The sequence below is a fragment of the Maylandia zebra genome, linkage group LG23 (assembly GCF_041146795.1).
Source record: "Maylandia zebra isolate NMK-2024a linkage group LG23, Mzebra_GT3a, whole genome shotgun sequence".
Lineage (NCBI taxonomy): Eukaryota > Metazoa > Chordata > Actinopteri > Cichliformes > Cichlidae > Maylandia > Maylandia zebra.
The window spans coordinates 2924036-2948842 of NC_135188.1; the positions used below are offsets into that span (position 1 = coordinate 2924036).

The following is a 24807-nucleotide window of genomic DNA, read 5'->3' on the forward strand; positions in this document are numbered from 1 at the left end:
CAACCTGGTACAATGAAGGTGTACCTAACAAAGTGGCCAGTGAGTGTGTATTATTGTCATGTGTGTTTGGTGGAAGCTAGCGGCACTACCACACGTATCGATATTCTCATCTAATTGCTGGAAAAAAGGAGATTGAGTTTCCAAAAGAGAAACTGTTTATTTGTAATGAGGCCAAACAAACCCAATCAAAACACTGTTTTTCTTTTTCCTTATATTTCGATGCAGTCGCCTGTGTAACGCTCATCCAACCCTGAGGTCCATAGACATGTTCCATTTTCGTGGCCCGTCTCACATCGGCGACCGACTGGTACTGAAAGCTATTGTTAACAATGCCTTCAAGCACAGGTGAAGCGACACATTATGACAAATATTTCAGAAAATAAAACAATTCATTAAATATTTAACCTTCTAATTTGTGATTATAACACTTGGAGCGCTGTTTGCTGGATGCATATGTTTTCTTTAACCCACATTCCTGCGCACACTAGCATGGAGGTGGGAGTTTGTGCTGAGGCCTACCAGGGTGGAGAACCTCTGCGCCACATAAATAGTGCCTTTATGACCTTTGAGGTGCTGGACAGTGACAGGAAACCATGCACGCTGCCACGGATACGACCTGAGCCTGTGGTAAGTTATCCGAGTGACTTATTTCTATATTTTTAGAGGCCCTTAGATGAAGGGTGAACTGAAAATAAACTTTTTTTAACATAGTGTACACAGTATACATATTAAGAATTTCAGTCTTAGATCATCTCTTGTTTTACAGGATGGAAAAAGACGCTTTCAAGAAGCTATTGCCAGAAAGAAGATTCGCCTTGATAGGTAAATATCTTCTATCAGGAGGAGCTATTTTTGTGTCATCTTATTCTCTGTCATATTTACGTTGGTAAAGTTATGGTTCCTCACATTTTGAAAAAGGCCAAAATGAGGCCGGTGTACGTGCAGATAATTTCAATGAGCCAAAATCTCAGGCTTTAGAGTACTTTAAAGACTCACATATTTTCAGTTTTTGTCAGCAAAGGAAGGCAGGTTTACTCTGAGCTCCGTTTGATGTCTCTGAGAGTAGATATCTCCAGAATCATCATTCCAGTCCACAGCTCTGCACATTGGATCGAAACCTTCAGTTTTTGAGGGCCAACGAATCAGATGCATGTTGGCTTAGCAGGAAGTGAGCTAAAATGGCTTGTTTTCAACTGAGGTGGCTGCACAAAGGCCCAGCACAGAATAACTACGAATGATTTTTGTACAATGCAAAGTTACCCTTCTACAGTAGAGTAGAACAGCTCCCTTTTAAAACAATTAGGGTTGTTTTCTGTTTATGTGTCAGAGTAACGATTGTTGTTTATTGCAGATTGTTTTGTTGACAGCGTACAGGTTAGGCTATTTAATGCTTTGCAATAAATAAATAACCAATATTTCTAAAAGAGTCACAATGAATCTATTCCCTTAGTAAATTAGTTAAATTACATTTTGAACCTTTTAAATCGTGTTTGTATGCAAACATGTTGTTAATCATGATGCATTATAAAGCAGTGGAACTGAAACGGTCTCATCACTGGATTTACTTTTTGGTCATATGACCGAATCCATTGTTTACAAGAGTTTGCAGGCGCTAATGACTTGGCAGACCAATGCATCACGGCTGAGCAGACTTTACCGCAGACTCGAGCAGGCATAATGAGTTCATTGTTCAACTCTAAACAGTGCAATCTTTATTCCTCTGTTTGATAACATGATGTGTTGGGTCACTGCTTGAGTAAAAGTGCTTGTGTTTTTGGTCTTTCTGTAGTGCCCTGAGCTACAGAACATCATTGCTGTACTTCATGTTTACAGGAAATATATCATCTCCTGCAAGCAAACTGAAGTGCCCTTGTCTGTTCCCTGGGATCCAAGTAACCAGGTGTTTGTTTGGTTTTTTAAATTTTTATCTAATTTTTGTTTTGTTTTGTTAACAGAGACACTCAGAGCTGGATAATGCTACTGTATACAAAGTAACGCTTTATATTTTCAGATGTACCTGAGCTACAACAATGTCTCAGCGCTGAAATTAATGGACAACAGGAACAACTGGGTGTTGGCTTCGGAGAAAAATAAGGTCACAAATGTTTGCATATCTGTTCAGGGTATAGCTCATTGGATTTTCCAGCATTTTGCACAGTTATAGTGAGGTGCTCAAAATATGGGTCATAGTGTTTTATGTAGATTCTTTAATATTGCAGAATAGGTCAAGAAAACTATGTTAGCATAAGTCATTCCAGGAGCATGTATAATCACCAGTTAGGTACCAGAAATTAATCCTATTTATAGACACTGAACCTGCCTCCTCTTTGTGGATGTCTTTAATTCATAGGTCAGATTGTACACACTGGAGGAAAACCAAATGCTGTGTTTCAAGGTGGAGATGAACGTCAGAGTCTCGGCAGAGCAGACGTTCCATCTACTGTCAGACCTGAGGAGGAGAATGGAGTGGGACCGGCATTATGAGTCAGTACTTAGACACATTTGGTATTTAGCAGCATCATCTGAGTTCAGATCCTTTTACTGAGGAGAAAAGTTACTGTCAGTTTAACTATAGAGTGTTAGATACCACAATGAGGTACTGAAAGCTTGTGCTCAGAACAATAAATGTTCTGAGAAACGACCCCCCCCCCCATAACTCATAATGGTATAGTCCACTGACAATTCCCCAAGTAATTTATTTCACAAAAATGAACTGAAGCCAAAGGATGTGTGAAACATTTTTCTTTACTTCTACCACTTGACAGAAAAACACATTTTGTGTGATTGGACCACTCAAGGCTGATATGGTTTTTGGGACAGCCACATCTTGTAATGAGTGTTTCTGGAGACAGGAGGTCTGTGCAAAGTGGAAATTATTATAAATCACCAAATTTAACTAGTTTCCAGCAGGTTTGGTTTGATATTTATTTCTGACAGAATTTTCTGATTTCACATCCTCCGCTGACAGGTACTCGGTTGCCACCTCTGCCACGCTATTTAAATAAATCTTGGAAATCCCCCTGACCAGGAGGGTAATGTTAGATACAGTATTATTCCCATATATTTCCAGCACATAGGCAGTGTGGCTGTATGGAAGATAATCGTAGTTTATTGGACAGACTGTTTAATGCATTGCTAATGCATCTTTTAAACAAATACAGTAAACAACGTGGCTGACAGACTGTTACGTTTACATGTAATCTCTCAATGTCGTTCCATTATGGGGCAAAAACACATGCAGCTCTTTATTGCAGTAGAATGAAAACGAACCCACTTATATTCAAAATAAACTCAGTGACATAACCGGATTGTTTAATGTGACATAATGCTCAATAATCTAAAAGCTCTAAACATCCACATCACTGGGTTTCAACTGCAGAGAGTGTGAGGTGATCAACCAGGCAGATGAGGAGGACACCATCTATCGCGTAGCTACACCCTCTGTCACTAAAGGGGGAAAGGGGAAGGACTTCATCTTGCTGGCATCTAGACGGAAGCCCTGTGATTTCAGGTGTGTTGATATGACCTTGCTTGCGTCACGTGATAATTTCGCACAAAACTCTGTGTGGGTTAAAATGTCTTGATGCTCAATCATCCAGGTGAGGAAATCCCACTCCCTGCTTCATGTTTGCATTTTCATAAGTTCTCATGACGCTCTCTGCCTTTGTCCATCTCAGAGATCCGTATCTGATCGCTCTACGTTCAGTCACTTTGCCCACTCACCCGCCCACGGAAGAGTACACGAGGGGAGAGGTGCTCTGTGCTGGCTTCACAATCTGGGAAGAGTCCAGTTCTGTTACCAAGGTTAGCCAAATGAGAGGGGCACAAACACAACCTGTAGTTGCTGGGCTGCATTTTTATGCTGTAGCTTTAAACAAGTCACCGCTCCAAAACTAAAGCAAAAAATGGAAAGGGTTAATTATCAGTCACACGCTGTGATTGCTGTGTTTCAGATCACCTACTACAACCAGGCCACACCAGGTGTCCTCCCCTACATTTCCACAGACATTGCGGGCCTCTCCTCAAGCTTTTACAGCGCCTTTTCGGCCTGCAGCCAATTCCTGCTGGCCAACAAGGATAGCTTGGCTGCTCTGCCGCCCTCTGTGCTGTGACACCAGTATTACCACAGTCTACTGAGACAAGAAGAAGAATCAGGAGGAAAGAACAGGATCAGCCCTCTTTGTTCGTCCCATTTCTTGTAAAGGTGCTCACAAAAGCCAGTAAAGTCCAACGTTAACTTTGAAACGCTGGGATTATAAAAGGCATTGGATTTGTAGAAGCTTCTACTTGTTTGCACCAGTAATAATGGTGCAGTAACGGTACACTATATTTTCAATGTTGGATTTGAATCCTCTTAGAGCCTAAACCTTCTGTGCAATATTAATTTATAGATTAATGGATCTGTTTTTGGTATGTAGTTTTAAATATTTAACAGAATCTCATTGTTTATCTTTAGACAGCCATGTTTTTATTGGCACTGCCAGTTGTTACGAAAAAAAGAAAAATTGAAATGTTCAGTTTTCTTTGTGTATTTTGTATCACCTCGAATAAAGTCTGAACTGTTGATTAAACCTTTGATTGATGCAGCTAATATGTACATTTCATGTGTAATGATGCTGTATATTTTTTCTAGTCCACAATGTATAGTTTTGCACAAATGTAATTGAACTGATTGTATCATATGTGGACGCTTGATGGTCAAAAATCTTAAATCATGATTGAACTGAAACAATAAACTTAAAATTGTGCTTATTTGAACTATTTTATTGTTGCTCACTTCCCACTGGATTCTTGACCATTCTTAAATGAACAGAAAGAAAATCAGAGGAAACAATAACTCACAGTATTCCACTGTAAGCTTCTAGTGTTGTAACAGCTGCACGAGGCCAGCAAAGTAGAATAAAAAGGCGTCTGTGAACAATCTGATCTGGCAGGAGTCGGTTATGCTGTTTTCCAGGTATTTTGCTTGAGGCACAATCATTCAGTTATGCTCATGCTAAATAAAGGGTTGAACACAAGGATAAAAAAAAGACAATCTGCATATAAAAGGGTGTAGTCTGAACTGTAGAATTTCAGCAAATTTGAACTGTAACAGACTCAAACTAGACTGAATTTCAGTAAAACAAATGATGCAAAGATTCCTGGATTATTATCTTATTACAGCTCAAAACTATCTGCTCTGCAGGGCACTGAAACTTGACATTTGATGTCCTTGTTTCAGATTGGGGAGATACCAGCATTGTTGCTGTGTAACAGTAGAAATGCAGCATAGCTCTAACCTGTATCCGGAGCCTTTATGCCTCCATCAGCTCCTCACACATCACTTGGAGCAAGCATGGATCCTCTGGATGAATCTCTTCTCCTACAGACTGGCGTAACAACATGTTGGATCTCATGTCAGCGTTTCTGGATGAAGGATGTGAAGTTTCCTGAGTGCACAGTATTCAACCAAAGCATCTCCTCAGATCACTGAGGAGTTGCTGTTACGATTATACATACAGATATATCCATAGTATATGTTCCTTTTTATTATAATTATTTTTGCTATTAATTAATCTATAATTTTGTAGAGTAATATGTAGCAGTAATCTTTGTTTATCTTTTAAGAGACCATGATAATCGGTCCTTTAGTTTTCCTTTAGCCTAATGCCAAGGCCTTTTTTGCCAACCAGTCTAAATTTACACTTATGTTATCTTGGAGATACAGGACTCCATTTGTTTAATGTTAAAGCAACTCAGCAGGAATGCAGCTTGTAGGGTCAGTGTTCAGGGCAGCAGGCTATCACTCAGGCCAGAAATAGGTGCTTAGTATCGATCCTGGTACTGTTGTGATTTTGAGTGAGTAGAAACAACTGAAAACAACTTAATGTAACCGGTGTGTTCCTGCGTTGAGTCTGACAGTGAAAGGTAAAAAGAAAGTAAGTAACTCTCCCGCTCCAGCTCTTATAACCAAGTGTAAACAGTTGGGGCGAGAATTAGCATAAACCACTACAACTTCCAAGCTAACAAGACGTATCTGTTCACGCTAGCATTAGCAGTGCCTATACACATACGCGGCACTCGAGTACGACATATTCACAGCATCTAGTAAAGACAGGCGTAATGATGACAACAATGAACTAAAACACACGCTCGTTGAATGGATTTACTGTACTTACTCGAGGGCTCCGACTTCCTCCTCCCATTGGATAGCGCAACGAGCCATGTGACCAAACCCGGAAGTAAGAGACTGTCATTCCGTGGTGGAATATATATGAGAAATACTTCATTCTAGTTTCTATATTTAATTTGTATCAGAAACGAAAGTATGAGCCACGACTGTACAAGGAGGCTTCAAACTGCTACAAGAAAAAAACTCAGAAAGTTTAACTCTCTGCGTGGTGAGATTAAATGTCAATGATCTGACTCAATGTGCCTTGAAGTTTAGTCAAAGTAGCTATGAATGTTTTTTTCCTGTTTACCTGAAGGTCGAGAGGTGCAGCCTGGTGAGTTTTGGGATGTAGTGGTTGTGACTGCTGTGGACGGGAGTCAGAGAAAAGCGTATGAGCTGCAAATCAGCGAGAAAGTTGACAGAAAGGAGCTTCCTGTTGGAGTTCACTACAAAGTCTTCTCAGATCCTCCTGGACCGAAAATAGGTGAGCTAGTACTACCTTATCATCATCATCATCATCATCATCATCATCAGTATCAGTAGTAGTAGTTAACGAAATGCATCACCTTTTTTACTGCATGGATAGAGCCTTATAAATAGCATGTCACATATACACATCAGTGACTGTACAGATTAAACATTTTACAGTTTTACAACTGTTTACGTTCACTGCCGCCATCTTGGATTGTTAACTCGGTGCAGGGCAGTCTGGAGACAAATATGTGCCAATACTGGGTCACACTTATGGGGCCTCCCAGTGGCACCTGGAAATCAGCAGTAGGTGACAATCATCATCCCATGTACCAGAAATTTTAATTGGTTGCTCAGCGCATGATGTTAGCGTGACATATAGTTAGTGGGTATTCTACATCAGCGGTCCCCAACCATTTTTGTGCCACGGACCAGTTTATGTCCTACAATATTTTCACGAACCAGCCTTTAAGGTGCTGATAAATGCAACAAAATAAAACCAGTGCAAAAAAAAAGATTTATTCATAACACACAAAATAATGATAAAAACCCTGAAAACCATAAATTTCGCACCCGAGCCTCAACTCTCGCGGCCCGGTGCCAAACGACTCACGGACCGGTACCAGTCCATGGACCAGGGATTGGGGACCGCTGATCTACATCACAACCTAGTGGGCATAAGCGTTCAGAAGCTAAATGACACAACACCTAGTTAGCATCCACATGACCATGTGACACTGCTCAGTCACGGCAGACCAGAGCTTTAACTCAGCTTGAACGCAGCATGGCTCAGGATGCTTGGACGTGCGCTAGGGTACAAGGGCCCTCTTATTACTGCTTGCAGCTTTAGTTATTATTATTGTTGTTGTTATTATTACTCCTTGTCTTTTCAAGGGAATGGGGGCTCCACTCTGCACGCACTGCAGCAACTAAATGACATTTATGGAAAGTCTCTGGGCAGACTGAGAGTAATCCTGATTCATGCAGGTATTTCTTATTTTTCATTCTTAAATGTGAAAAATGATCTCCTCCTCCTTCTTCTTCTTCTTTGTCTTCTTTTGGCTTCTCACTTTACATTTTCAGTATGGTTCTACTTGTTTACTCCAGTATGAGCTGCAGTAACTGTCAGCATATTTCACTTCTACACAAAATCCAAAACACAGAATGGCAATATTACCAAGTCACCTAATAAAATATCTGTTATGCATTTCCACCCATATTTATGATTATATGAGTTTGAAGTTAGGGCCTTCAAATGAAAGTGTTTGGTCTGATTGTTCCACTGTAAATTACAGTAATGCTCACGTATTTTATAAAATGCAACATACTTTATTTAATTAATTCTCAATCTCACCTTTAAATCGCCTCCTTCTTCCAGGGGGGTTCAGTCAGCGTTTGCCCAGTGCCAGCGCTCTGGGAAAGATCTTCATGGCTGTGCCTTTGGGTGACCCCATCTTTCAGATGCTGGAGCTCAAACTAGCCATGTATGTGGATTTCCCATCACAAATGAAGCCTGGTGTTTTAGTGACCTGTGCAGATGACATAGAGCTCTACAGTATAGCAGAGGAGGAGAGTGTTAAGTTTGATAAACCTGGCTTTACAGCTTTAGCCCACCCCTCCCTGCTCTCAGTAGGAACCACCCACGGCGTTTTTGTGTTGGATCCACAAGAAAAATCTTCGTACTCAGAAATGGAGAATGCTTCCTGCCTGCACTTCCTGCACAAGCCAAGCATTGATAAGATGCGAGGAAGTGGAGCTGTGTGTAAGCAGCAGAGTGGATTGTTTACTGATTCTGAGTTTATCTACACAGACAGTACCTATTATGTGGACTTTGATACTGCAAAGTCTCTTCTTAATGTGCTGACAGAGTTGGGGCCATTGAGCTGTGAGATAGATGCATACGGGGACTTTCTTCAAGCACTGGGCTCTAAGGCCACAATAGAATACACCAACAACACTGCTAATGTCACCAAAGAGGAGAGCAGTCTGGTGGAAATCCGCCAGAAGATCTTCCACCTTCTGAAAGGGACTCCTCTGAATGTCATTCTTCTCAACAACTCCAAGTTTTATCACATTGGAACCACCTCAGAATACCTCTTTCACCTCACTGAGCACACAGCTCTGAGGGACGAGCTGGGTCTCCTGTCGTCTGCCTTCAGTGTGCCCGTGAATGAAAACCCTGAGGGCTCCTCTGGCTGCTGCATTATGTACAGTGTCCTCAATGCGAGTTGCTCTGTGGGTGCTGGATCAGTGGTGGAGTACTCCAGACTGGGAGCAGGAGTGTCTGTGGGTAAAGGCTCCATCATCAGCAGCTGCTGGGTCAGTCCAGGCCTGTCAGTGCCCGATGAAGCCTTCATGCACTCCCTTTGTGTGAACCACCACGACCAAACCAGCTTTGTTACTGTCTTCTTTGGGATTAATGACAATCTCAAGTACACTGTGGGCACTCCTGCATATATGGAAGAGCTAAAGTTTTTTGGGTTCACCCTGGAAAAGTGTCTGTCCATGTGGGGGATGGAGAAGGAAGTCCTGAGGTTCTCTGGTGATGCATCCAACTGTAATTTGTGGAACGCGTGTTTGTTTCCAGTTTGCTCTGACCAGCAAAGCTCTTTCTTAACATCTCTCAACATGCTGCAGGCCATCCAGAGTGCTTCTACAAGCCCCCTACCCAAAGACACAAAGCTAATGTCGATGCAGGAGTGTTTACAATCTAAGAACCTGGAGGAGATGTTGGAGCTCAGGAAGGGACTATATAAGGACATCATAAAGGGGAGATTGAGCAGCTAAAATGACGATGTTTATGCATATTTAGTTCATATGTAAAGTTTAATTATGTCTGTATGAGTTTGGGTGATGATTCAATGGTTAATTGTTTTGTTTTTGTTGTTTGTTTAAACAATCTGCAATACAAGCTTTTTATAAACATGGGGAGGGGTCCATCCAATTTAATTTGGTAAAACTTTACTTTTTTTTCCTTCCCCCCTCTGGACAATACCAATATCACCTGAACTTTTACCCCTTGCGAGCCTACCAGGAACGATCCTTGAAGCTCTTTTCTGAACTGAACAATTTCTGTCATATTTCAGGCCTATAGAACAAAATAACTGTGTTTGCATCAGAAGTTCATGAAGGTCATCTCTACCCATGCATCTACCCTTGGGAAAAAGACAGAATGTCTTCTAATGGTCATCAAACCACATCTTTATTGATATATAACCAGGTGTCAAAACTGTTCATTAGAGGTACAGGGAGGGTTGTCTTTATGAGGAAAAGGGTTAGAAGGACACGATCAGGACAGTAAAACCAAAGGCGAACTTCAGCCTTCTGTAAAACTTGATTAAAATGAGACAAATGTGAAATAAAGGACAAAAACAAACCTGAAAGAGTGCTGTTGCTTTTCTCTCAGTTCAAAGGTGTCTGATTATTCTCTTTTGACCTCTGGCATCAAAGAGGCATTTTCACCCAGAGAACTGCAGCTTACTGTTTCTCATTCAGACCATTCTCTGTTAATCACAGAGATGGTTGTGTGGGAAAATCCCAGCTAATCAGCTGTTTCTGAAATACTCAGACCTGCTTGACTGGCACCAACAACCATGCCACCTTCCAGTACTTAAATCACCTTTCTTCCCCATTTTGATGCTCAGTTTGAACTTCAGCAGGTTGTCTTCACCATGGCTAGGTCCACACGTACACGGGTATTTTTGAAAACGGAGATTTTCCGTTTTCGTTTTAAAAAATAATCCTGTCCACACGTAAACGCAGAAATGAAGGAAAACGCTGCTATGAACATGCCAAAGCAGCAGGTGGCGCTATATTCCTAACCGTGTAGAAATGTTGGCCAATCAGAAGTCTAGAAGCTTCTGCGGGAAATAGTAAACAAAGATGGCGCATAGAAGCAGAACTGAATCCTATGTGTGGAGGGACAGTAACTGTGTGTATATGTAAGCATTTAAACACTGCAGAGAGTAACAGTAATGGTATTTTGTGTAAGTCCGCCATTGTAGAAATTCATTTCACCGAAACAATAACCTGACGCACAGTGTGACGTCAAAAAAATGCGCACACCTTTGACGCTGGTTTTCTCCGTTTTTCTGGTCCACAGTAAACGCAAAAACGGAGTTTTCAAAAATATCCACCCTGGCAGGAGTTTTTAAAAATCTCCCTTTTCATTCACCGAAAAGGCCGTTTAGGTGTGGACGAAAAGTGCAAAATCTGCGTTTTCAAAAATACCCGGGTACGTGTGGACGTAGAGTTGCTGCCATGTTTTTGCTTTAGATGTTTGTATTAATGAGCAGTTGATTTAATATAGTGGCTGGTTAGTGTATATTTTTAATAATATAGAAAGGTGACAAAACAAAGCAAGATTATAGTCCACCTTAATATTAAATAGTTATAATACTTTTGTATATTTTTTATGAAGTTTATTGTTTTATTGTAGACCCATAATAGTATTTTTTTTCTCTTTTTTTAAAGTGAGAAATCTCCATACTTATACATCACTGGAGATATTGGATTTTCTTCTTTATTTGAGTTTTTTTTTTTTCACAGACTGCAGAGTCCAGCAGCATTGCTTCTATTTACTCAGTTTTTCCTCCATCAGTGAAGATCAGCCACAGAAATATATAAAAAAAAAACTCCCCCCAAAATAATTTCAATCATTTAAGTCATGTTCAGATTCGTGAGCCACGGGACAGTGGGACACTGTAGGACACCAATCACCTGCTTTGTTTTATACTGTACATATATACACCCAGAGGGGAGAGAGATCAGTTGTCATAGTTGTTAGACATTCCACTCAGTAGTGTTTATTTTTAGCTCATGGCTATGATCCCCTTTTGATGTGGACCTGTGCAATTGTGGCCGAGGGAGAGATTGTGTTCCCGTCTTACTCTAGTTTCTACACCAAACTATACAGCACAGATAAAACAAGAAGGATCCCCTCAATGGGAAATTACAAATCAAGACCATCTCAGACATGTACAGGTAATGACTTTTTTCCCACATGTATACACATGATTGATAATGAGGTTTGCATTTGAAGGAGGGACGCCCAAGAGGATAAGTTACAGTTTACAGACACTGAAGCTGCAAAAGGCTATGTGTATACTCGGTAGATTGTTGAATATATGCATAGATAATTAGAAATGTAAGATAAAATATTACATTGTTATTAATGTTCCACCTTGATGATGGTGTTATAAAGATGAATGGAAGAAGAAAGTTGGCGAGTCATACTCTGTGATCATTGAGAAGTTGGAAGACGACTTCCAGCTGAAAGACAGCGAGCTGGTGGATCTTAAGCTCGCTTTCAGGTGACAAACTCTTTATATTTCTGTGAGCGATCCAATCTGTATGAGTCACTATAGGAACTACATTTAAGCTGACGTGCACTGTTCCTCTGTTGGAATTCCACCTAGTTTGAATAATTCTCTGTCAGTGGTTTTATATCGTTCACAAGCAGGTGATGTTGATTTTTCTATGGCTCAGCTCCGATGAAGCTTTTCAGAAGGTGAATGTGAGCTACCGAACAGAGAAGGGGCTGTCGCTGCTGCATCTCTGCTGCGTGTGTGGAGGTATGCATGACTACTAGAGCCTATTAATAACTCCTCAACAAAATGTGATGGTGGAGGGAAGGATTACTGTAGCCTGACGGACATTATTGTTTGTGGTGTAAGCAGCACAGAACTAAACAGAATTGAAATGAACGTACAGTGCTGTGAAAAAGTATTTGCCTCCTTCCTGATTTCTTATTTTTTTGCATACTTGTCACACAAGTTTCAGATTCAATTCAATTCAGTTGTATTTATATTGCACCAAAGAGTCGCCTCAAGTCACTTTATACTGTAAGGTAAAGACCCTGCTAAGAGAGAGATAATTCCAACATCAGATGACCCACTATGAGCACGTGGCTGCAGTGAGATGGGGAATCTCCTTTTTAACATGGAGAACCCTCCAACAGAACCAGGCTCAGGGAGGGGTCGATATCTGCCGTGACTGGTTGGGAGTGATCATCAAACAAAAATAAATATTAGACACAGATTACCTGAGTACATAAAAAGCACAATGACAATAACAAGATTCCATTTATAAAGTGGAAAAAGAAGCCACCAAAACCTGCCTGGCTCTACATGAAGAAGTAACTGCCCCTAAGTCTAGTAACTGTTTTTGTTATAACTGCCATTGAGTCTTTCACAACAGTGTGGAGGAATTTTAGCCCACTCGTCTTTCCAGAATTGATTTAATTGAGTCACACTGGAGAGTTTAAATGGTAAATGGACTGATTCTTATTCAGCGCTTTTCTACTCTCCCGGAGTACTCAAAGTGCTGTATACAACATGCCTCATTCACCCATTCATACAAGCACTTCTAAACACAAGTGCAAACGAAACTACATTCACACTCCGATGAATGCATCGGAGAGCAACTTGGGGTTAGTGTCTTGCCCAAAGATATTTGGCATGCAGACTGGGGAAGCCAAGAATCGAACGACCAACCTTCCGATCAGTAGCTGATCTGCTCCACCACCTGAGCCACAGCCACCCCAAGCACGAAGTTTAAGCATGAACAGTCTGTTTGAGGTTGCCAAAGCATCTCAGTCCGTCCAGCCTTCCACCACTTCTAAACCTTTCAGAGGTGGGTTTGCTGGTGTGTTTCAGATTATTAATCTACGGCATAACCCAGGTGCAACTGAGCTTCAGGGCTGGATATTCTCCTTTGGGATTTTATGGTAGACCAGCATTCATGGTTCCATCAATTACATCAAGTCTTCCAGGTCCTGAAGCAGGAAAGCAATGCCAGACTATAACACTACCACCACCATGCTTGACTGTTGGTATGCTGTGTTAGTTTTACAGCACACGTAAGGAGACTCAAACCTTCCAAAGTCTTGCTTTTGTCTGGTCAGTCCACAAAATATTGGGATATGATACGAGCCTCTGTGTTCATTTGGTCAGCAGTGGTTTTCTCCTTGGAACTTTCCCATCGTTGGCATTTTTGCCCAGTCTCCTATTGTTGAATATTCTTCATTTGTGGATAATGGCTCTCGCTGTGGTTTGCTGCAATCCCAAAGCCTTAGAAATGACTTTGTAGCCCTTTCTTTAGATCATAGCTGTGCTGGGGTCACTGTGCTGCTTTTTCAGAGGTTTTTCCAACTACTTAAGTGATTTCCTGATTCAGCGGATCTGGCAGTAATCCAGTTTGGGTGTGGCAAGTGAAATTGTATTTGAATTTGTATTCACTTGAGTTAACTGTGTCTAATATTAAATTTAAGTTTAATGATCTGAAATATATATGCAGAGAACTAAGAAATGAAGATGGGGTTAAATACTTTATCACATCACTGTACATAAAGGTTAAATATAGACGATAATAATGCAACTAAAGGCTAGAACTGTGGTTTCTCTAGTTTTTCATTCCAGTCCACCCTGTTATTTCATTTGCAGTAAATATAATGTTTTGTTGAAAGGAGATATTTCACTGGTGCATAATGTGACATATTTGTGTCCAGGGAACAAGGCCCATATGCGCACCCTGATACTCAAAGGCCTGCGTCCTTCAAGACTGACCAGGAATGGATTCACTGCTCTCCACCTGGCTGCTTACAAGGTGCAGAGAAGCAAAGGGCAGTAACGTAAATTTCAAGGTGGAACCGTGTCCATGTCTTGCTTTTGTTATGCTATATGTTATCTGGTTGATAGCGTTCTAAATTTTTACCACATGGTGGAGTGCAAGTGCACACAAAGGTACCATGGACATAGCTTCATGTTTTTAGTTATTAATTGTGATAATACTGCAGATTAAAAATGACATATGCTTATATTGAACCCTGCAGGATCTGTGGAAATGCAGTATTACTGTTTTATTTGCATGCTGCAGGATAATGCTGAGCTAGTGACTGCGCTTCTCCATGGTGGGTCAGATGTGCAGCAGTTGGGATACGGTGCTCTCACAGCCCTTCATGTTGCCACACTGGCCGGGCATCATGAGGTGAGAGAAAATCATCAGCCGTTATGGACCGTGTTGATTTCGTTCCTTGACCTGTGGCTATTTCCACCTCCAGGCTGCAGACATACTTCTACAGCACGGAGCCTATGTTAACGTTCAGGATGCTGTCTTTTTTACCCCACTGCACATTGCTTCCTACAATGGCCACGAGCAGGTAAACTCCTCATGTTAAACTTCATGTGGGGACAGCATCTTTGTAAACACCTGTATTTGTACTCTGGGCTTCTTCTGGTCCTCTCCTGTTTTGTAGGTGACGAAGCTGCTGCTGAAGTTTGGGGCAGATGTGAATGCAAGTGGTGAGGTGGGTGATCGCCCGCTGCATCTGGCTGCTGCCAAGGGCTTTCTTGGTATTGTCAAACTGCTGCTGAGTGAGGGAAGCAAAACTAACGGTAGGACCCGAGACCTTGAGAGAGCTCTGATCAAAATTGACATGGGTTGATGGTCTGTAAGAGAAACTTGATGGTTGATATATTGATACAAAAGCATTTACAAAGCTCGCACACAAGAATTTCACTCACATGTGCTGTACCAATGTACCTGCACATGTGATGTGACAATAAAAGTGATTTGATTTGATTTGATTTAAGCTTTTTCCTTCTTCAGAAGCCACAGAGAAGCTACTTGAATTCTAAATTTGAATTTCCTCTAACATTTGTATTCTCCCCACCAGTAAATGCCCAAGACAATGAAGATCACGTCCCCCTCCACTTCTGTGCTCGTTTTGGTCACCATGAAGTTGTCCGCTTTCTTCTGCAGGGCAGCTTTGATGTACAGCCTCACTCTGTGAACATCTACGGGGATACGCCGTTACACTTGTAAATCATCTGCAGTGTTAGAGGTCTTCTCTGAGTTTTTGGTACATGACATGAATTGCAATGAATGCTATGTTTCATCAGGGCCTGCTACAACGGCAAATTCACAGCCGTGAAGGAGTTAATACAGTACTCTGGTACAGACAGTCTTTCAAAGGAGAACATATTCAGTGAAACAGCACTTCACAGGTATATTTAGCTTAATTTATAGTGTGCAAAAACACATTTCACAGCTAACGTATTGCTCTGAGGTGATGTTAAATTCATATCTCATGTCACAGTGCATGCACCTACGGGAAAGATCTGGAGATGGTCAAATTCTTGTTGAGCCAGAGTGCCATGAGCATCAACTATCAGGGCAGAGATGGACACACAGGTGAGACCTCGTTTACTAATTGATTTATTAATTTCTTTACAGTGCACTGAGTTTCATTATTATCTGTGTGTCCTGTGGTGTTGTTTAGCTCTGCACAGTGCCTGTTTCCATGGCCATATCCGCCTGGTACAATTCTTGCTGGACAGTGGTGCAGATATGAACCTTGTCGCCTGCGACCCCAGCAGGTCCAGTGGAGAGAAAGACGAACAGACATGCCTCATGTGGGCTTATGAAAAAGGTCTGCTTAGACTATTATGAGCTCAGCAAGCTTGGAAAGCTGAAATAAATGTTGCTGCTCTCTTACTATTTTTTCCAGGTCACGATGCCATAGTCACCTTATTAAAACACTACAAACGTCCAGATGACTCTCCTTGCAATGAGTACTCTCAGCCAGGAGGGGGTTAGTCACCACTTGAAATATATTATCTGGATTAAAATCCCCACATAATCTCCTGTTAATGTGTCTGAACATGCATCTCTTCCAGATGGCTCCTACGTCTCTGTTCCGTCTCCTCTAGGAAAGATCAAAAGCATGACTAAAGGTACTGAGGTGGAGTGAAGCACAGCTGATTTCCAACATCGCTGACAGCTCACGAGGCAGTGCACGCCACGTCTGCTGCCAAACGAAGGGGTTTAGCTGCTGATAATAACACTTGGTGTCTTTTGCTGTGAAATTGGGGGTGGTGTAAACTACAGATGCGTCTCCAGCATAATAAATTGATATGAATTTGATAAAACACAGCTTAAAACTGTGTAAATATCAACGTTTGAAATTGGAAAGCTACATTTCAGGGAATGATATAAAGGTGTCAAATGTTTTACTCATGCCAAAATTAATTGATTTAAATGTATTTTAATTGCTATACATGCTATATGTGCCATCTATCCTGTGACCATTATAAGAATGTTATTTGATTTAAACCTTTGCAATGGTCTTAAAATAACACATCAAAATAAAGTGTGTCTATTGCAGGTTCAACAGGAAAATGTGCAGGCATTTAACATAAGCAACATTGTGCCTTGTAGGGTTAATGATTATTTAAATTTTCTTTTCAGAGAAAGCAGAAGTTCTTGTGCTCAGGGCCAGTCTTCCATCTCACTTCCACCTACAGCTGTCTGAGCTGGAGTTTAATGAAATTATTGGATCGGGTGAGTCTATTTCCTGTTGTTTTCTCCCCCCCATCTAATGTGCTTACAGATCTGATATTATTATGTGTGTCCCACACAGGCTCCTTCGGAAGAGTCTACAAAGGCAAATGTAGAAATAAAATTGTCGCCATAAAGCGGTATTTATTCACACAGCTGACGATATGCTTTTGGATTCATCTATTAGAAGGTGGAAAGATCTAATTGACCCTTGAATCTTTAATGTTTTCTGTAGTTATCGAGCGAACACGTACTGTTCAAAGTCAGATGTAGATATGTTCTGCAGAGAGGTTTCCATCCTCTGTTGCCTCAATCATCCCTGTATCATCCAGTTTGTGGGAGCATGTCTGGACGACCCCAGTCAGTTTGCCATCGTTACCCAGTATGTGTCTGGAGGCTCATTGTTCTCCCTGCTGCATGAGCAGAAGAGGTGAGGAAGTTTTTGTGAGTTATTTTGGGAATTATCATGTCTTAGCAATTTACCTGAAACCTTAACCATACACTACTACTTAACTCTAACCTGGATAGCATAAGTTAAGAATCCCAATATGGGCCTTTACTTTTTGTCTCTAGACTTTGAACATTCTGACTGAGTAAATCGATTTGTGCCAGAACAACATAAATATATAAAGTATGCACACACAAACCCAAACAGTTCAGTTAGAGCTCTCCCCTTCTTCATGCACCATTACATACAAACTCAGCATTATAGATGTTACATACGTTCTACTATCTATTTCTAGTAATCTACTTCCAAATTAAAAAAGGAATCCTAAATAACTTAGTAGAACTCTGGTGCAGTGAAGTAAGTAATAATCGTCCTTATAAACAGGTTGTAAAAAGAGGTCAGACTACTTTAGGTAGTTACTTTGAGGGGTGTGCACGGCGCAGTTGACTATTTTGGGTCCCATTATCATCCTCGGAAGTGTCCCCTCACCAGTCTCTTCCCCTCAGCCTGAATCATCATTGATCCAGATGAAGTGTTCTGCTAACTGTGTGGCCAGGTGATGTCTTTATAGGCTGTCCTATTGATCTGTGTAAAGAGCTGTGCGTGATTGGCAGGGGTCATTGATCTAGTACTAAGTGGTTGCTGCTTTAATGATGTGTCAATGGACAGGCTTATCGACCTGCAGTCCAAGCTCATCATTGCCATTGATGTGGCCAAGGGCATGGAGTACCTGCACAACCTCACACAGCCTATTATCCACAGGGACCTCAACAGGTAGGTGCCACAGTGGAAACGTATGTGCTGGAATGGAATTGGAGAATAACTGTTGTCACTGCAAATAATACATGTCTTCCTTCCAGTCACAATATTCTGCTATATGAGGATGGACACGCAGTGGTGGCTGATTTCGGAGGTGAGGCCATAGATGATGTTTTCTTTATTCTTTTCTATTTGTCCAACTAAAATGTTACAAATGTTATTAGCAACAAATAAAATAACTTCCAGTAATGTGATAAATGTAAATGCTATAAGAACTTTTCCAATCATAAGCTGATTTAAAAGGTCTACCTTCCCGACTTGGTTTTCAGTCGCAAAAAACACGAGGAGAGCTGGTTGTAAAATTAGCATTGACCCATCAGCAGGACCGGTAGCTACTCCTTTGTGCAAGAAGGAACTGCCAGAGCTCCGCAAACATGACCTCCACTAGGCTGCTCTTGCATATTTCTGAAGCGAATAGGCGCCATTGGTGGACCGGCCAGTTGGGTTATTTTCTGGAAAATACCAGTGGAGCTACACGGTGATGGGGTTCAGCACAGATCCCACTAAAGGAAGTTGTTTCATGCTAATGGAGTCGATGTCCAACAGTTTGATTAGAAACATGCGTATGAGGAAACTGGTTGAGGCTGTTTTCTGGGCTCTGGGAGTGCTCCTCCTGTTTCTCTTTTCACAAAGCAGATACTGGTCCTCCTGCTGGGTTAATGGGCTCCCAGTGTTGCTTCCATACTCTTGAAACCGTGTTGGAAGACTCAGCAAACCTTCTTAAAAAAATGTATTAGATAAAAGTTGTCTTGCGAGACTGCATTAGGGATTTTAAAAAACTCATCTAAAAAGCTAGCAGAGGCTTGATGGCTAATTTCTCGCTTTAATTTTGCAGCAGTGGTTAAAATTAGTAAGTTTAGCCTTAAAAAAAATGAAGGGCTAGCACTCATTTAACTCAAAATCAAAATTAAAAAAAAAGTCCTACAAACAATAAAAGATTTGGTTCCAGGCTGGTCAATGCTGACACTTTCTACTGTTCCTACGAACAGATCAGATCCATCCACTGAACCGAGGTTTGATGGCCCAGAGCTCCAGTCGAGCATATACATTTTTAACCAGTCCATCAGAAAAGTTTATTAACAATAAAATCTGCTCTTGATCTGTTCAGCACACTTAACCTGACTTGGTCTGTAATGACGAGTAGCTCAATACTTATCTAATTCTAGGTTCACTTACCCAGGAACACTTGTGCACTTGTGCTGCTGTTACTTTTCATTTTTCAGCCTGTAAATTGCGTGATGTTATAAATGTCGTTGCCTCTCTCTGCAGAATCCAGATTTCTACAGTCTGTTGAAGAGGACAACATGACCAAGCAGCCAGGGGTCAGTGCTGTTTGCTCTTTCACGTTTACTTGATGACAGGTGCAAATTCTCATGGAATGAGTTTTCTCCCCTCTTTAGCCAAATAACTCTGACACCATCTGCAGCATCCATGAAAGACTGAGTGACTTTCAAAATTTAAAGATAAAAAGTATAAGCTGTTGTTTTGTTGGACTTCAAGTGAGTGCTTTCTCTGGCAACTGCCATCAATTATCTGCCAGCTAAAAAAGAAAAGTGCCTTCATGCAGAATTTGTATGAATGTGCTGACTCAATCCTGCACAGTGCTTGGCCTGCAGTTTGGTGTTAAGTGTGTTTCATCTCCGGGGAGCTGCCTGTTATGATGATCTACTTGCCCTTGCTGGGACACAGCGTTTATGGTTTTAATTGGGCTTCATTTTGTTTGCATACGTGTGTGCTGCCATTAAAGTAGACCAAATTTTAAAAATACACGTCCGTCCTCACCTCTTGAGCTTTCAACAACCTTTATCTCCACATGTGTTTTGGCAGAACCTGCGCTGGATGGCTCCTGAGGTGTTCACCCAGTGCACTCGCTACTCAGTGAAGGCGGACATGTTCAGCTACGCCCTCTGTCTGTGGGAGCTGCTGACAGGAGAAATTCCCTTTGCTCACCTGAAGCCTGGTCATTTTTCATCAAATGAGTTCAAACAGAAGTTAAATCAGTGACATCTCGTATTGCAAAATTAGTGCCCGATCCATACATTAGCCAAAAGACTGTCCACGTGGTATTTTAGAGTTTTCAGACTTTTCAAGAAAACATTCAGTAAATGCAAAGACATGAGCTAGCTCATCACCTCAGTGCAGAAATGTCTGATAATTAGCAGTAAACAAAGCATGCATACATTCTACTTGCACTACAAACAAATACTAACCACCACAAAAGTAAAATAGATCACAAAAGCAGTTCAGATAACACTTTTTACAGCTGAATTTAAGATATTTGTTTTGTCCTTAGCTGCTGCAGCAGCAGACATGGCCTATCATCACATCCGGCCTCCTATTGGTTACTCCATTCCCAAACCCATCTCTGCACTTCTGATGAGGGGCTGGAACTCCTGCCCAGAGGTAAACGGCCTGATTGTGCTGAGAAGTAATTACTCGGATGATAATAATAATAATGGATTGCATTTATATAGCGCTTTTCGGGACCCCTCAAAGCGCTTTACAATGCCACTATTCATTCACTCTCACATTCACACACTGGTGGAGGCAGCTACGGTTGTAGCCACAGCTGCCCTGGGGCAGACTGACAGAAGCGAGGCTGCCATATCACGCCATCGGCCCCTCTGGCCATCACCAGTAGGCGGCAGGTGAAGTGTCTTGCCCAAGGACACAACGACCGAGACTGTCCGAGCGGGGCTCGAACCGGCGACCTTCCGATTACAAGGCGAACACCCAACTCTTCAGCCACGATCGCCCCGCAACTTGTTCTTAAATTACAGCTCGTCAGGATATACTCAACTATTAAGAGCTTTATTGTATTAAAATCTAAAATACTATGATGTCATCCATATTATATCAGCCATTACTATATAAACATAATAAGGCTGTGAGAGTCACAGGATGCTGAGTCAGCTGCTCCTTCAGCAGCAGTAATGAATGAGAGAAGCTGATCCCCAGATGACAGATTATTGCATCGCTGTTCACATCTAGGAGTACTCAGGACACTGATGATCCTCCCTCTGTGCTGTGGTGTTTATAACTAGCTGGGATTCCTCTTCTTTTCTTCCCCTTAATGTTATCACACGGCTGATCATGCGGGCACATTTTCCTCTCAGTGGTACATCGACTTCCTGTTTGCTAACTAGTTATCTGTTTACTTTTGTGATCTGCTTGTCCCACTTCAACGTCATGAAAGCATTTATTTAACAAGAGCAGGCTGCCACAGGATCTTACATGCAGGCTTCTCTCCTGGTGCCTCACCTGTGCAGTACACTGGTTCTCACGTGGTTTTCACACTGGGACATGCTGTACTGTAGATTTCCAGATGAACGGCCGTGACATCTGTGTAATTTAAACTTGTTGAAAGTGCAAACTGTTGCTTTTGAAACATACATATGTACATTTTTTTTAAATTTCCTAAAGTTAATAATAAATTTCTGTAAAACCTTTTGAAAACATAATGTAGGGAAAAGGTTTTTAAAAACGTGTATTCCATTTTTATATATCTTTAAGTGTTTCCTAAATGTTGGACTTGGCTTCAGTCATTGACATGCAGACAGACGCTCTCTCTGGATGTGATGTATAATTGAACAGCTTTGCAGGGTGGCAGTGTTTGTTCTCTTACAGCGAGGCGAGAGATCTGAGGGCTGCTTTTAAAAGCACAGGTCACCTTTGCCTCGTGTGTGGGTGGACTAAAATAAGCAGAATATACACGCCAGTTTTGGAGAGAATACACCTGTGCATCTTTTTGGGGATAGGCCTGATGCATGTCTGAGTGTTTATAAAAATGCTAAAATAAATATAGTTTCTTTTTTCTTTTGAAATTTTAGGACAGGCCTGAATTCTCTGAAGTGGTTTCCAGCCTGGAGGAATGCCTGTGCAATGTTGAGGTACATAATCTGCCACATATAATTAAATGCCTTCTGCTGTGCATGACATGCATGTTGTAATAATTACATTTTCTCTATTATGTATCACAGCTGATGTCTCCAGCTTCCAGTAACAGTAGCGGCTCCCTCTCTCCCTCCTCCTCGTCTGACTGTCTGCTCGGGCGAGGAGGACCCGGCCGGAGCCACGTGGCCGCCCTGCGCTCTCGTTTTGAACTCGAGTATGCTCTCAACACTCGCGCCTATGCTTTCTGGACCCAGAGGTAAGACAACTCGAGCGTCTCCTTAAACAGGTGGGAATAATTTACTGCACAGTAACCACACTCGCACTCATTTGGTCCTCTGCTGCTGGCCAAAGCCCACTGGGGTTAATATCTTAATTCTCTAACATTTCTTTCTGGCTAAGATGGACGCGTTTTCTTTAGTTTGCTAGCTTTCTAAGTTTCTGATTGCTCCTTTGAGAGCACATCCCTGCCAAGGCCATAAAGAAAGTGGATCTCGAGCCAAACCAATATTTAGAAAAGGCCAGTTTTGAGATGAAAATATACAACAATGTATATGTGAGTATATACAATAAAAACATGTCTGGGCTTATTCGACAAGAACATGTGATGTAAAAGCAAATCCTGTAAACACTTTCAACAACTGTCATGCTGATAACAAGCAGGCAAATTGAGCAACTCCATTCAGTGGGGAGTAGAGTTGCTCGGATACCAACCAGGAAGCAAAGGAAAGCAAATGTAATAAAACAGTCCTGTCATTCTGACTGTGAAGGAAGGCCTCTGTTAGACACTTGTCTTTGAGCTTGTTTGTGTGTGTGCATGAGAAGAGTGAGAGCCTGGTAACAGTCACTATGGAGTACTGAAATTAGACAAGGCCCTCTTTGTAAATATTGTCCTACAAAAAAAAAAAACTCCTCTGCAACTTTCAGCCACATTTAGTGTCATGTTTCACAGATCGTAAATATATTGTAAAAAACTTCAGAAATCGGAGCAATGAAGTCAAATTCCTTAACCTAAATAACCTTTTCCTATTATTATGTCTCCTTATTATGAGCTGGGGTTGCACATTTATACCTGTCATGAATTTTGTATACAGCACACCTGCAGAGAAAGTGAAAGTAGGCAGCTATTGAGTCTGACATTACATATTGAGTTTCTTTGCTTGGAGCTGCCTTCGTCTCATCTGTCTTTCTCCCTGTAAATGCAGCAGTATATATTCCAAAGTATTGTTTTCCAGTAGATTAATGAACAAATGCTGAGGATGTTCTTTTTAATTTCAGTGAGCAGCGCAGAGCATCTGGGGGGCTTTCACTGGAGGAACTAAGAAGGAGCATGCAGTTCTCTCCCATCGATCGAAATGGTTTGTGTGCATAACACAGAGTCAGTAACACTGTATGATTACACAAATTACTTTTTAAGTAGATCTCTTGCATTTCAAAACTTTTGTGTTAGTGCTTGTCATCATTCTGAACTTGAATGTGGCCCAATTTTTAACCCGTTTTTAAAGCGGCTGGTTTGGTATACAGTCACTGGCCACTGCATTAGGTGCACCTGCTGATGCAATGCAAACCTCTAATCAACCAAGCAAATACATTTAGGCATGTAGACATGTTAAAGCGGACCTGCTAAAATTCAAACCGACCATTAGATTGATGAAGAAAGGTGACTGAAGTGATTTTGAATGTGGCATGGTTTGTTGGTGCCAGACTGCCTAATTATTTTCAAAGCTGCCGATTTACTGGGATTTTCTCACACAACCATCTCAAGGGTTTATAGAGAATGACCTGGAAAAAACAGAAAATACCCAGTGAGAGGCAGTTATATGGGTAAAATGCTGTGTTGGTGCCAGGCGTCAGAGGAGAATGGCGTGACAGGAAGGCAACAGGAACACAGATAACCGCTTATCGATCGTTGCTCAAGAGTTGGCAGTTCGTCTTGTAATCGGAAGGTTGCCGGTTCGAGCCCCGACTCCGACAGTCTCGGTTGTTGTGTCCTTGGGCGAGACACTTCACCCCAGTGTCCGGCAGCCTCGCCTCTGTCAGCTGTGGCTACAATGTAGCTGCCATCACCAGTGTGTGAATGTGTGGATGACTGAATGTAGTGTATACAGGCCATTTACCATTGCAGCAAAGAGCCTATAACAACAGAGAGAGTCACATTGTTGGTAGACAAGTATGAAACTGTTTCCTTGAGTCAGCTTGTTGAATCTATGGCCTGAAGACTTAAGACAGTTTTGATGGCAAAAAAGAAGAATTCTAGCAAGGTGTATCTAATGAATTGGCCCATCAGCCCTTGAACTGTTATTTGTCCTTCTTAACCACCACATTAAAAAAAAAATCCTTGTTGTTCTCATCCTCAGGGTATGTGTCTGATCCCATGAGCACCATGAGATTCTGTTCCTCCCTCAGCAGCAGCGGCAGCTTTGAGGAAAGTAACTGAACCCTCCCCGAGCTCCAGACTCTGTTATTATCATCTTATTAATACAGATAGTTGTGTATTTTGTGACATTTTTGATGTAATAAATAAATCTGTAGAAACTGCATATGATGATAATTGAGGTTACCTGTTATTTGGTTATAACATAAGGTCTATGCATGATCTGTTTGTGAACTGAAACTTAGTTACACTGTTTTTTAAAAACGCACATGTAGAACAAAGTTTTCTCTTTATTCTTGTTCTTGATGATAAATT

General features: G+C 41.4%; 3 protein-coding genes and 1 long non-coding RNA gene across 9 annotated transcripts in view; 3 read left to right on the forward strand and 1 right to left on the reverse strand.

Moving 5' to 3' along the window:
• The window catches only part of acot11b (acyl-CoA thioesterase 11b), a 9353-nt gene extending 4595 nt beyond the window's left edge, over window positions 1-4758 (forward strand). For both annotated transcript variants that reach the window (XM_076880785.1, XM_004555066.4), the window contains 9 exons: window positions 226-345; window positions 489-627; window positions 767-822; window positions 1834-1900; window positions 2012-2095; window positions 2351-2484; window positions 3380-3511; window positions 3678-3804; window positions 3954-4758. In XM_076880785.1, the coding sequence (XP_076736900.1) occupies window positions 226-345; window positions 489-627; window positions 767-822; window positions 1834-1900; window positions 2012-2095; window positions 2351-2484; window positions 3380-3511; window positions 3678-3804; window positions 3954-4112 (1018 nt within the window). In that variant the 3' untranslated portion in view covers window positions 4113-4758. The remainder of the gene's footprint in view (window positions 1-225; window positions 346-488; window positions 628-766; window positions 823-1833; window positions 1901-2011; window positions 2096-2350; window positions 2485-3379; window positions 3512-3677; window positions 3805-3953) is intronic.
• LOC143415210 (uncharacterized) lies at window positions 2310-6245 on the reverse strand. Its single transcript, XR_013095851.1, has 3 exons — window positions 6159-6245; window positions 5280-5406; window positions 2310-2449 (listed from the first exon to the last, which is right to left on the reverse strand). It is a non-coding gene; the product is annotated as an uncharacterized LOC143415210 (long non-coding RNA).
• fpgt (fucose-1-phosphate guanylyltransferase) lies at window positions 6115-9998 on the forward strand. 2 transcript variants are annotated; one of them, XM_076880784.1, is made up of 4 exons: window positions 6115-6221; window positions 6468-6635; window positions 7517-7609; window positions 8001-9998. In XM_076880784.1, the coding sequence occupies exons 1-4, from the start codon at window positions 6140-6142 to the stop codon at window positions 9407-9409; spliced, it is 1752 nt and encodes a 583-aa protein (XP_076736899.1). In that variant the 5' UTR covers window positions 6115-6139; the 3' UTR covers window positions 9410-9998. The 2 variants fall into 2 exon arrangements, with proteins under 2 accessions (XP_076736899.1, XP_004555120.3); XM_004555063.4 differs by lacking the exon at window positions 6115-6221 and adding an exon at window positions 6229-6380.
• Window positions 9999-10516: 518 nt separating this feature from the next.
• tnni3k (TNNI3 interacting kinase) lies at window positions 10517-24804 on the forward strand. Of its 4 annotated transcripts, none has more exons than XM_076880782.1 (27): window positions 10523-10608; window positions 10725-10856; window positions 11171-11605; window positions 11826-11934; window positions 12110-12195; window positions 14130-14227; window positions 14498-14608; window positions 14682-14780; window positions 14877-15015; window positions 15297-15441; window positions 15523-15627; window positions 15720-15814; window positions 15903-16052; window positions 16131-16214; window positions 16300-16356; window positions 16871-16963; window positions 17043-17100; window positions 17196-17390; window positions 18078-18182; window positions 18269-18321; window positions 19497-19549; window positions 20055-20187; window positions 20521-20630; window positions 22058-22117; window positions 22208-22377; window positions 23397-23476; window positions 24476-24804. In XM_076880782.1, the coding sequence occupies exons 3-27, from the start codon at window positions 11461-11463 to the stop codon at window positions 24553-24555; spliced, it is 2613 nt and encodes an 870-aa protein (XP_076736897.1). In that variant the 5' UTR covers window positions 10523-10608; window positions 10725-10856; window positions 11171-11460; the 3' UTR covers window positions 24556-24804. The 4 variants fall into 4 exon arrangements, with proteins under 4 accessions (XP_004555119.1, XP_076736897.1, XP_012775596.1 ...); XM_012920142.3 differs by having other exon boundaries at window positions 11538-11605; XM_004555062.3 differs by lacking the exon at window positions 10725-10856 and having other exon boundaries at window positions 10517-10563; window positions 11538-11605.
• Window positions 24805-24807: the final 3 nt, after the last annotated feature.

What these genes read in the sequence shown, in the direction of transcription:
- fpgt (XM_076880784.1), top strand. Translation starts at nt 6,140, where the DNA reads ATGGATTTACTGTACTTACTCGAGGGCTCCGACTTCCTCCTCCCATTG. An exon ending in CCATGTGACCAAACCCGGAA is followed by an intron (nt 6,222 to 6,467) that starts GTAAGAGACTGT and finishes GTTTACCTGAAG; the next exon opens with GTCGAGAGGTGCAGCCTGGT. An exon ending in TCCTCCTGGACCGAAAATAG is followed by an intron (nt 6,636 to 7,516) that starts GTGAGCTAGTAC and finishes TGTCTTTTCAAG; the next exon opens with GGAATGGGGGCTCCACTCTG.
- tnni3k (XM_076880782.1), top strand. Translation starts at nt 11,461, where the DNA reads ATGTGGACCTGTGCAATTGTGGCCGAGGGAGAGATTGTGTTCCCGTCT. An exon ending in CTGCTGCATGAGCAGAAGAG is followed by an intron (nt 17,391 to 18,077) that starts GTGAGGAAGTTT and finishes GTCAATGGACAG; the next exon opens with GCTTATCGACCTGCAGTCCA. An exon ending in CTTTGCTCACCTGAAGCCTG is followed by an intron (nt 20,188 to 20,520) that starts GTCATTTTTCAT and finishes TTTTGTCCTTAG; the next exon opens with CTGCTGCAGCAGCAGACATG.